This window comes from Lycium barbarum, chromosome 7, assembly GCF_019175385.1.
Source record: "Lycium barbarum isolate Lr01 chromosome 7, ASM1917538v2, whole genome shotgun sequence".
Classification (NCBI taxonomy): domain Eukaryota; kingdom Viridiplantae; phylum Streptophyta; class Magnoliopsida; order Solanales; family Solanaceae; genus Lycium; species Lycium barbarum.
The window spans coordinates 105,024,698-105,035,820 of NC_083343.1; the positions used below are offsets into that span (position 1 = coordinate 105,024,698).

At 34.1% G+C, this 11,123-nt stretch overlaps 2 protein-coding genes across 2 annotated transcripts; one reads left to right on the forward strand and one right to left on the reverse strand.

Moving 5' to 3' along the window:
• Window positions 1-1,492: 1,492 nt before the first annotated feature.
• LOC132602373 (uncharacterized) lies at window positions 1,493-2,618 on the forward strand. The gene is made up of 2 exons (XM_060315249.1): window positions 1,493-1,817; window positions 2,242-2,618. The coding sequence occupies exons 1-2, from the start codon at window positions 1,680-1,682 to the stop codon at window positions 2,383-2,385; spliced, it is 282 nt and encodes a 93-aa protein (XP_060171232.1). The 5' UTR covers window positions 1,493-1,679; the 3' UTR covers window positions 2,386-2,618.
• Window positions 2,619-4,597: 1,979 nt separating this feature from the next.
• On the reverse strand, window positions 4,598-9,671 carry LOC132603684 (hydroxyphenylpyruvate reductase-like). Its single transcript, XM_060316849.1, has 2 exons — window positions 9,197-9,671; window positions 4,598-5,251 (listed from the first exon to the last, which is right to left on the reverse strand). The coding sequence occupies exons 1-2, from the start codon at window positions 9,617-9,619 to the stop codon at window positions 4,733-4,735; spliced, it is 942 nt and encodes a 313-aa protein (XP_060172832.1). The 5' UTR covers window positions 9,620-9,671; the 3' UTR covers window positions 4,598-4,732.
• Between the last annotated feature and the right edge of the window lie 1,452 nt (window positions 9,672-11,123).

Genomic DNA, 11,123 nt, shown 5'->3' on the forward strand with positions numbered 1-11,123 from the left:
TATGTTTCAATTTATGTGGACCTTTTACAATTTGAAGAGTCTACGAGGTGCTTCTTTGACCACATTTTTCTAATATTTTTTCTTAATTATTTAAATTATAAATTATCATGACTTAAAGTACTTTATATGTAGTTTCTAAATATATAAATTTTATTTTTACAAACTTGAAAAATTTATGTCAAAATTCACGGTCAAAGTTATAAAGGTTGACCCTCGTACTCCGAAAAGGTTCACATAAATTGAAATGGAGGGAGTATAATAATTGTGTCATTTGGCCTGTGCTTACCGACATTAAAAAGTTAATTTGGAGATATTTTTTTAATTTTTTCTGTTCTTGCTTCATTGTTTTTGTAACATCAGTTTGACACTTTCAAAAGACTTCTAAAAATATTAAAGTACAAAAAGGCATCCGTAAATTAAAGGAAAACACTTTTCTTAGTTTATATGGTAAACTTTTTAAAAACAGTCAAACAAATGAAAGCTCTTCTAATTCCTATTTTACTAAAAAAAAAAAAAAAGTAATTTTGTCATTATACATTGTACGAGTATATCCTTTTCTAGTTGTGTATGAAATTTTATCATGGTGGTGTTCGAATTAAATTTAAATGCATTTTAATTATTTCACTGGGTATTCGTTGTTTCTAATTAGCACAAGGGATCGATGAGGAAACAGAAAAGACTGAAATATATTGAACATGTTGATATATATATATATATATATATATATATATATATATATAAAGATTAGCACAAGTATCTGGTAAACAATGTGTATGATATATATGAAAACCAAGTCAAGGAAAGAATAATGAAAAAGTAGAAAAGACTTTTTTTTTTTTTTTTTTTTTTTGTAACTAGAAAATTTGAAAACCCAAAAGTGATGAAAAGCAAAAACGGATTATTTTAGGCCTCACCGAGTTTATCCTGAACATCGTTATCCAATAGGACATGACGTAGCAAGAGATGGATCAAACATTAGAATAATGTTAAAAATGTCCTTAAAGTGAGGAGGAACAAGACACTCAACTTTGGACTATGTGCCACCACATGACTGCTTATCAAATGTCTCCTTTACATTTGGAAACTTTTTTTTTTATTAAATAATAACTATTCGGTCAGCTTGTGTGCAATTAAATCAATTTATTTTATAAAGGGTCAAGGATAAAAACACATTTAATCAATCGTTTTTTCACAAGTTTCATACATCAATTTTTTTTTTATCTATCTAAACTATCACTTTCTTTATATTAAAACACATCTCAATAAAGATTTTATCAACTATCTATTAATCTATTTACTTACTTAAACTAGTATTAAAGTGTGTTTGAATACCAAAATAGTGATACTTTAAATATTTAAAGGGAACAATAGATATTTAGGTATAAAACTCACAAAAACAATAAAAATAAAAATATATTTTTTACCAATAACACTTTCATCAATATAAGTAAATAATTTTATCCATCAAAATTTAAACATATAAAAAAAATTACATAATAACTACTCGTTACCTGCTTTTGAAAACTTGCACTCAAAAAGAGATTGGGATGAGCAATTTCTAAACAAATCTCACTTTTTGGAAAGAGCCAAAAAAGAAAGTGCAGGTGAGCTTCCTTCCTTACATGATTTTCACACTAAGATCTTCTTCTTAATAGGGTAGATAGTACTAGCAAAACACCATGTTAGAAGGCAAAGCTCTGATTGAAGACACAGACATGCCAGTGAAGATGCAGATCCAAGCCATGTCATGTGCTTCTCAAGCTCTTGATGTTTATGATGTTTTAGACTGCAAATCTATTGCTGCTCACATCAAGAAGGTAACCAAAATCACTTCCACATTCTTGGTTCTACCACTGCTTTTGGGGTTGTAAAAATTTCAATTTTTTCTTAAAGTTAATGCACATCTGAACTATCACTTTTTCATATATTTTGTATCCCAACTCTCAGCTATTCCCTTTTCATACTTGAATTATCACCATCTGTGTATAAAATACACTTTGAAACTGATTAGACCAACTATATGTTATTTTTTCATAAACTATCACCATGTAATTAACTAGATGTATTTTAATATATAAATGATGATAGTTCAGGTAGAAAAAGTTTAGGTAAGAGAAGGACAGATGGTGATAGTTTAGATACGAAAAGAGAATATCTGACAACTCGTGAAAAAATGACCATTATATCTTCTTCGTATGAATGTACAAGTTATACCTAAGATTTTGCCTTTGTTGTATGCAGGAGTTTGACAAGAAGTATGCAGGTGGATGGCAGTGTGTGGTGGGATCAAACTTTGGGTGTTTCTTTACTCATACTAAAGGAACATTTATCTATTTCACTTTGGAGACTCTTAACTTCCTCATCTTCAAAGGAGCCTCTTCTTGAAGGGAAAGAAAATAGGAGATGTAGTTACTCTTAGATAGGTCATTTTCTTGTTCATAATTTCCTTCCCCTTTTTGACTTCAATGTATTTTCTTTTTTTACTACTTTTAAAAGCAAGATCTGGGAAGGTAATGAGAAAACCAAGTAGTTCAAATGTATGCTTCCAAGAAACTGTAGTTTTTAGTTAGTCATGTATCCATGAGTAGAATAATGAATGATTGGTGCTGTTCTACTCACTTGATACCAATAAGGAAGAAAAATAACAACACAAATTAAAGAATAAAAAAGTTAGATAATCAGTTAAGGAAATTGAAAGAACATTTGAATCAAGCACAAATACCCTATTGATTTTAAGCTTAATAATTTTGACCCAAAACTATAGGAGCAACCCAATGAAAATTCACCATAACAAGTTTGCACATCAACAAAGGAATTCATCCTCACACTAATAAAGGAGTTCAACATCCATAAAATAGGCTAAGTAGGAAAATTCTCTATCATTAACTATAGGGATATAGTAAACCTTAATGACTACTTGCCTATTGCATAAATGGCCAAGAAGACAAAATTGGTTCAAGCACCCAGAGAACTGGAAGCGCTCCTTCTTTAAAAGAGAGAAGGACGAGTTATTCACATGTGATTTGATGGTCAGAGGCGAATTAAAAGTTAAGCAGTGGGAATTCTAACGATTCCTCGGGGGAAAAATAGAGATATCTCCTACGTTATCCATAATATGTGGAAGTATCAATGACCTCCGTTTTTACGTCCCTATGTACCCCCTTGTGGCGACATGGGGGCGAAAAAAGGAAAGAGAGGGATGGGGTTTTTCTCGCTTTTGGCATAGCGGACCCCCAGTGGGAGGCTTGCACAGCGGGCTATTAGCTCAGTGGTAGAGCGCGCCCCAGATAATTGCATCGTTGTGCATAGGCTGTGAGGGCTATCAGCCACATGGATAGTTCAATGTGCTCATCAAAGCCCTTGACCTCTTGTAGCTCTTTAATGCTTGAATATCTTCATCAGTGAGTCTCACGTTGTGTCCATCATTTGAAAGAAATTCATCCTCGAATTGGGACTTTGAAACAAAAGAAAGGGAGCTTTCATTAGTAAAATTTCAACTTGGGCATAAACAAGTGCCTCAAACAAACACAATGATTGTTGATCCAGTTTCAACTATTGCCTCTAATCATGTTAATTCTAAAGGTTTTTTCCTCTTACAAAGAGAAGAGACATGAAAAAACTTAGTGTTACTCTCCCCTTGGAGAATCCAATCATTTCTTCATTTCTTAACAGATCCTGAAGTTGATTGTTCCGATCAATTTCCAATAAAAACAGTGCAAGAGATACAATTCTCTTGGCTCTTTTAGATCCCATCTGATATTAGCCAAATTTGATTTTTTTTTTTTTATAATTTCTAAAATTATTCTTATTCAAAACTTTAGCTTTTCTAGGGAAGTTGGCGACAAAAGTAATAAAATCATTTTCAGTTTTCAACCAATTACACTCTACTAAATTTTCAGAAGTTTTAGCCTCACATTTGAATGGCTTATTTAATATTTGAGTAGAGTTAATGACTTCCAAGTATATGAAAATGAGAGAATGATTGGAACAAGTTCTTGAAAGATTTTTAATCTCTGCTTCTGAAAACAATCTTCTTAAACGCTTATTGAAACAAATCTTTTTAAGCTTTTGTTAGCCCAATACTTTGTCGTGTCTGACTTCTTTATAAGTTAGGCCATCACTTCCACAACAATTGATATTCTCCCTAAATCTTTACGCTCTTCTTCTATTGGACGACGTATCATTTCTAAATCTTCTTTCATCCAAGCTGCTAAAGTCATTACAACCCATCCACAACCGATTAAACCAATTCTAACAAGTATATTATGCGGAAAGAAATAAATAATGCCATTTAAGAGTCATAAACTAAATAATGCCATTTAAGAGTCATAAACTAAGTCTCACATTCGGATGTATTCTCAGCCACCCTTTGAAGATGATCCCACAGATTTCTCTGTTTTTACAGGGTTGGGGCTCGCGTAGACAGCAGAGAAAATCCATTCTCCAAAATTTTGTTTTTGAATAGTCAAATGAACAACTTGGTAGTTTGAGGATCTTGGACTGGTAGTAATTGTTTAGTGCCCCTAAATCCTATTCCTTTAAAGAAATTTTCGCAGGAACTAAATGGAACTATGTTTCTGGAAATACTAACCACATATACCCTACAAATGCAGCATTGTAGTTTTCATCATTAAATAGAAAAGAATACAATTCCAGAATCTTGGAAATGTTCAATCTGTTCAAAGAAACAACTCCTACTGAATGTCCAGCAAGCATTGATGAATGAACATGTTCAGAGCACAGGAGTCAACAATGGTTTGTGAAGAAAATGAGCTTCCAAGTTTGCAATAACAAGGTCCGCCATGGCCGTGCAAGTTTCTACTGTATCACTTGCAGCATGGGACAATAAAACAACATTTTCAAGTCCGAACAATTGTTCAGGAACCTCTGGTTCCTTCTGATAAACGTCAAGACCAGCCCCACCAATACGACCTTCAATCAGTGCAGCTACAAGTTCCGATTCATCTACATGTGCACCTCGACCTATGTTGATTAAGATGCCTTTTGAACCTAATGCATCAAGCACTTTGCGATTAACAATGTGTCGTGTTTCTTCAGTCAAAGCGCATGCAACAATAAGGATTTCAGAATTTGCAGCCAAATCCACCACAGTAGAGTAGTATTTGTAGTTTAAGTTTGGTTTCTTGGATCTGGAGTGGTAGCTAATGGGGCATCCAAAAGCTTCAGCTCTCTTTGCTATTGCTGAACCAATTCTGCCCAATCCAATTATGCCAACTGATTTACCACTGAACTGAACAAAGGAGCAGTCATGATTTGTTAAAAGTGAAAATAAAAGACCAAATAAAAAGAAGGAATTCAGCATTTAAATTTTTATCATGAAAAAAGAAAGATCCTGGCCTAATGGAAGTTCATTATGTTGTACTGTATACATACTTTGAGATGATCCATACTATTTCAAGACTCAGCAGGCACATAAAAGCTGCAAAGAAACTCCTATAAGTACTAGCACTCTTTTTTTTTTTTTTTCCTTTTTTTTTTAAATTGAGTTTCCCAGCATGGTCTGGGGGTATGTTATTGTGTAATGGGGCTATGGAGGGGCCTTGGCCTGACCTCCTACAGAAGCTGCGTGATACATAACCATGTACTCCACACAGATGAGTATAACTACTTAGCCTCACAAAAAAAATTGCCTTGATCGTTATATGAGGCATTTGCCACCTATCTAGTTGGTAAGGCCCCTTGCATCCCTAGGCAGATCTTGAAGCCTAGTCATATAAGTCACATCTCGAAGAGTAGTAGCATAGTTAGCTTAAGCTATCCGCTACTTGATTAGCTTCTCTAAAACAGTGTTGCACTTCAACTTCTTCTTGAGATAAAATCTGAATGGTGTCTTCTGTGATAGCTCTTAATTAGCAATTCTCAGTGCTCCTTTCTTTCAGCAAGTTCACCAGTCATCACTATAAGGGAGTCTAATTCCACCACAAAATTAGTGTATCCGTGACTGACACACCAAACTGCTTCAACCTTTGCTGCATAGGCTTCAACTCGGACTCTTCAAAATTCCCGCCGCACCAATGTCGTGTCCTTCAACAAGCTTATTACCTATGTTGCTCGGACTCTTCAAAATTCCCGCAGCACCCATGTCGACACGACATGGGTGCGGGTGTGGGATCCACAGTGGACTTGGTCAACTTACCTTGGGTGCTTTGACTACATCTATGACCAAGAAGTATAGATTGATTGGGTACTTGGTTTAATTTTAGGTTTATGTCATATATATATATAGTTATATAAAGTATGAGAATGCTCTTTTATTTATACGAGATTATGAATAAGACATTAGGTGTTTCTAAAGAATTAAGTGTATTAGTTTTAGTTCAATAGCTTTAATTAATCAAGATACATACTTTATATGTCGTAATATACGTTTACTGGCAGTATCCCAGCAACCGAATCTACACTGAGATCCATACTCCCGAATCCTAAAACTTATGTGATGAAGAATCCAGATCCACACCGTATCCGATACCGTCACCTGAGTCCAAGCAATATAGGTTACTACAACTGCACTTAGTAGGAATAGCAAAAGCCATTATCTTTTCCCCCTTATATTCTCTAATAATTCCACCAATTCCTGCTTTCCCACTAGATCGTATAAAGCTTCCATCTGAATTAACTTTAACCTTGCCTTGACCTGGTAATTGCCACAATACAGTAGTGGATCTTGGCATTGGTTTCAGTCTCTCCACCATTTAACAGATTTACTCCAATTCATGTCCAGGCCACAGCTAGGGAAGGCCAGGTTAGTAGCTGCTCTAAGGAACCAAAAAACTTGATGTTTCATACTACTACAAGCCATATTCTCCCTTTCTCCATATTTGCAAGATCAATATCTTCCCAAAATTCCCAGCAGATCACCAAAGGCGTAATCAGCAGCAACATTTATGAACTCTGTTTCTTGGCTTGAGACTCAAACCATGTTCTGAACAGTCTCCTAATGGGAGTGATCTGCTTAGCTATTCCCAAGTGAATAGCAGCTTCACTTTCCGCAAAAACATTTTGAATTGATTCTTTAGATGGTACTGCACAATAGTAGCATTTGATACAATATGATTGACATATTTGGCCAGAATGTCATCAAGGCAGTTTTCCCTGCACCATCCTCCATACCAGAAAGGTGATTTTGAATGGTAATTTCCCATGCCATAGTTTTTTGAGAAAATTGTCATTCTGTCCTTTTCCCTTTTTTTTTTTTTTTTCAATGAAGTAAGTTGTTGTATTTAAAAGCATCAAGAAGATGAATGAATGATTACATAATCAGATGGTTAGAACTCCGATACTGCAAAAACCTAGTATGAGCTGGTAGTGGAAACCAGAAGCAAAAACTCAAGGCTGCTAAGCCACTGAGAGAGAGCTGATAAAATCTAAAAGGGGAATAACACCATCTACAGGAGAAAGATTGCTCCAACTAAAAGGATTCATCAAACACTTGAATTTCAGAGAGCAGTTAGGAGTTGAAGTCTCATCAAACATCTTCTGTTCCCCTCTGTCCATAAACCCCAAAAAGTACAAGCTGGGATCATTTGCCAGATCTTCTTGATGGATTTATCCACTTTCCACAAACTCCAACTTTCAATTGCTTCTCTTAAACTGAGAGGGGTTGTCCAACTGATTCCAAAAATTGACAAAAACATAAGCCAAAGCCAACAACTGTCATTCTGTCCTTGCTGTCCAATGTTGATCCAAGCAGCATAATCAGTGTGGTCAGATCTTCCAATGTCAATAGCACTCTTGTTGTACTTCATTTTGTGATTCTACTATACTCAGCCAAATGAATAATCAGCAGAAGGTGGTCTACTCAGTCTAGATCAAAGTGATATACATAAAACACATTCATGATTCATGTTGCTAATTCATGGTGCTGAGGCTTCTCATGATAAGATTCTACCGAGGAAACTCTAAAAACTTAAAGAAACAAGAAAATGGAAAATAGGAATGCAGAAGATTAGGAATGGAAGAAAGATAGATGGACAACTAATAGACCCAATTGATAAGAAATCTATAGGTAAATTTAGGTATGTGAAACCTAAACCCTCCTAATGGGATTTCCACCAATGAACCTTAGCAATTTGGAATTCAAGAATTACCTAATTTGGAAGACCACAAATGAGCAACTCTATATGATTCCAATGGAAATAAACAATTCACTTTGCAACTAAGAATCACACTTAGAATTATGCAACCAGACAAACTATTACTCTCAAGTTCTTCAAAATTCAAGCTAAAGGATGAAAATAAGACAAGTCTTCTATTTATAGTATAGGGCTTTACACCAAAAACTCCTCACATCGGTTGCATTTTTGGGAGTTGGCCAAGTTCTAATGGATTCCACCTTTTCTTCATCAACCTCAACACCATGGACACCCACCACAAAACCCAAGAACACCACTTTGTCAACCCCAAAAGCACACTTCACGTAAGCAAACAACTTCTCATGCAATAAGACATCAAACACTAGCCTCAAATGTCTCACATGTTCTTCCATAGATTTGCTATACACAAGTATATCATCAAAGTAGACAACGACAAAGTTATTGATAAAGGGTTTCAACACATGATTCATTAGCGGGCCTTCTCAAGCTATTTCCCAAACATTGTAAGCTTTAGCCATCTTCTCTCCAAGCTCTTCCAAGGCTCCTTTCTTCATGAACATGGCTTGCATCTCTTGGAGTTCCCTTGCTTGACTCCTAGTGAATGGCCTTGAGCTAGGTGGGGTCATATCATCTCATCCCATGAAAATTAAAATGGGAAATGGGAGACAGACTTCAACAATCTGGAGTAAACATTTCAATTTCCAAATTCCAGACATAATAGTGATAATATAAATAATCAAATATAAGTATAGAATGGGCATTATTCATTTAGACTGACTATAAAATCCACACTTACATCAACAAAGAATTACCAGAAAGCAAGGTCGCTTATAGTACTTTTTATTTAGTTTCTAAATATGTAAATTATTTTTCAAAAAACTTAAAAGATTGTATGTCTAAATTCACTGCCAAAAAAAAAAAAAAAATTGACTCTCGAAATCCAAAGTGTATCACATAAATTGGGACAGAGGGATTCTGTCATAAGATTCTGTCATAACTAATCACTGCATTACTAATACATGCATAACTCTAATCAGCAACCAAACAACCCCTAAAAATATATGAAAGGAATAAGAAGTAACCTTTGTTGTCAACTCAAAATCTTGATTATTCCAAACCCCATTTCTCACAAACCCATCAGCAACACAAATCCTTCTAAGCACAGCCAACACCAATCCAATAGCTGTATCAGCTACATCATCAGTCAACACATCAGGTGTATTACTAACTCTAATCCCTCTCTCTTTACACTTATCCAAATCAATCTTATCTAAACCCACACTGTAACTCGATACGATTTCCAAATTCGGCAATGCATCTATGAGTTCCGAGTCAGCACCAAAAAACGCGTTACCTACAATGGCTTGGATTGAGTTACCGTTGTGATTCAAGAACTCGGGTTTTGAAGGCGTTTCCCATAATCTGAAGAGGTTGAAACGGTTGTTGAGTTGTTGTTCTAAGTAGGATGACATTGGACATGTCATTAATACTCCTATTTTCTTCATAGTGTATTGGACAGTTTGGAAGTAAAAAGTTTAGGTGATTTAGTTTCAGTGGATTATGACATGAGGATTAAATATTACTCCCTCCGTAATGTACACTCAGCCCCTGTTTGGTCATAAGAATTATCCATTTTACTCCGATTTTTTTTTTTTTCGGAATCAGTGTTTATTCCGAAAACAACTTGAAGTTGTATTTCGGAATATCAAAAACTCAAAAAAAAAAATTAATTTTTTTTCCCACTTTTTTCACCTTTTTACAACTATATTTCACAAAAAACTACAATTTCAAAAATTATGGCCAAACAAAACTCCAACTCCAAAATTCCAAAAAAAAGTGAAATTTGTTTTGGTGCCTAAGCCTTTTTTTTTTGGGTAAAAAAAAAAGTGTCCACTTATTAAATTAAGAAACAATTAACCTTATCATTCCAGTTTGTCTCTATTGAGTGTTATGTGATCAAATCTCAATACTTATTTAATTAGGGGTAATTTAGTCAATTTATATATATATCTTTAGGAGTGAGTATTTTTTTAAGGGGTGTTCAAATGGTTAAGTGGGCTTTTTTTTTTATCCGGAGGGAGTACTATTTCTATCCCAATTTCGCTTTTTGAGATTCAAACTGCAAGAATATTGACCCACATTTTAAAATATATTTTTTCACCAAATTAATATTTCATGTAGTTTTCAAATATATAAATTTTAATCTTAAAATATTGAGTTAATTTAATCCAATATAGCTCTAAATTTTACCCCCTCTGTCCCACAATAAGTATCATCTTAACTAAAAAAAATTGTCCCATAATAAATGTCACTTTAGAAAATCAAGACATAAATTGACTAGTTTTTTTCCAACTCTACTTTTAGATAAAAATGACAAGTTAAAATAACATCTAAATGGTGATTGGAAAAACCATATAGTAACTTGGTATTGTTGGATTCCTAAAGTTAAAAGGATTACTACTTGTGCATGCTCTAATCAAGAGGAAAAAAGTAAAATAAGGGTAATTTAATAAACTTCACATTGCATTATTGGCTAAGGTGATACTTATTATGAGATAGAGAGAATAGTAGAATTGACTCTTGAAAAGCAAAAAGTATCACAAAAATTCGAAAAGAAGGAGCCGGAATTATTTAGTAGAACATATTACTATTACTACTTTATTAGAAGCACGAGTTGGGTCCTTCTTCGTCGTCCGTTGATAGGCCCCATTAAAATAAAATAAAAACTTTTGGGCCCCATATTAAATAGGCCCTAAAAACAAATTATGAATCTCATATATATTAAATAACAACTAATATTTTTAAAAAATTATGGGCCCCATATTAAATACCAACCAGTATTATAAAAAAAAAAAAGTGGAACCCACCACATCCAAACTCACGTGAAAAAAAGTGGACCCCATATTAACAAAATCAAGCAATTTAAAAAAAAAAACAATGTTAAAAAAAATTGTAAGCCCATATTAAACATCAACCAGTATTAAAAAAAAAAAAAAAAAAGTGAAACCC

Excerpts from the sequence above, each read along its gene's own strand:
- LOC132603684 (XM_060316849.1), bottom strand. The coding sequence starts at position 9,619 with ATGAAGAAAATAGGAGTATTAATGACATGTCCAATGTCATCCTACTTA. Across the intron at positions 5,252-9,196 it reads ATTTTGAGTTGACAACAAAG|TTCAGTGGTAAATCAGTTGG; the intron begins GTTACTTCTTAT and ends TCCTTTGTTCAG.
- LOC132602373 (XM_060315249.1), top strand. The coding sequence starts at position 1,680 with ATGTTAGAAGGCAAAGCTCTGATTGAAGACACAGACATGCCAGTGAAG. Across the intron at positions 1,818-2,241 it reads TTGCTGCTCACATCAAGAAG|GAGTTTGACAAGAAGTATGC; the intron begins GTAACCAAAATC and ends TGTTGTATGCAG.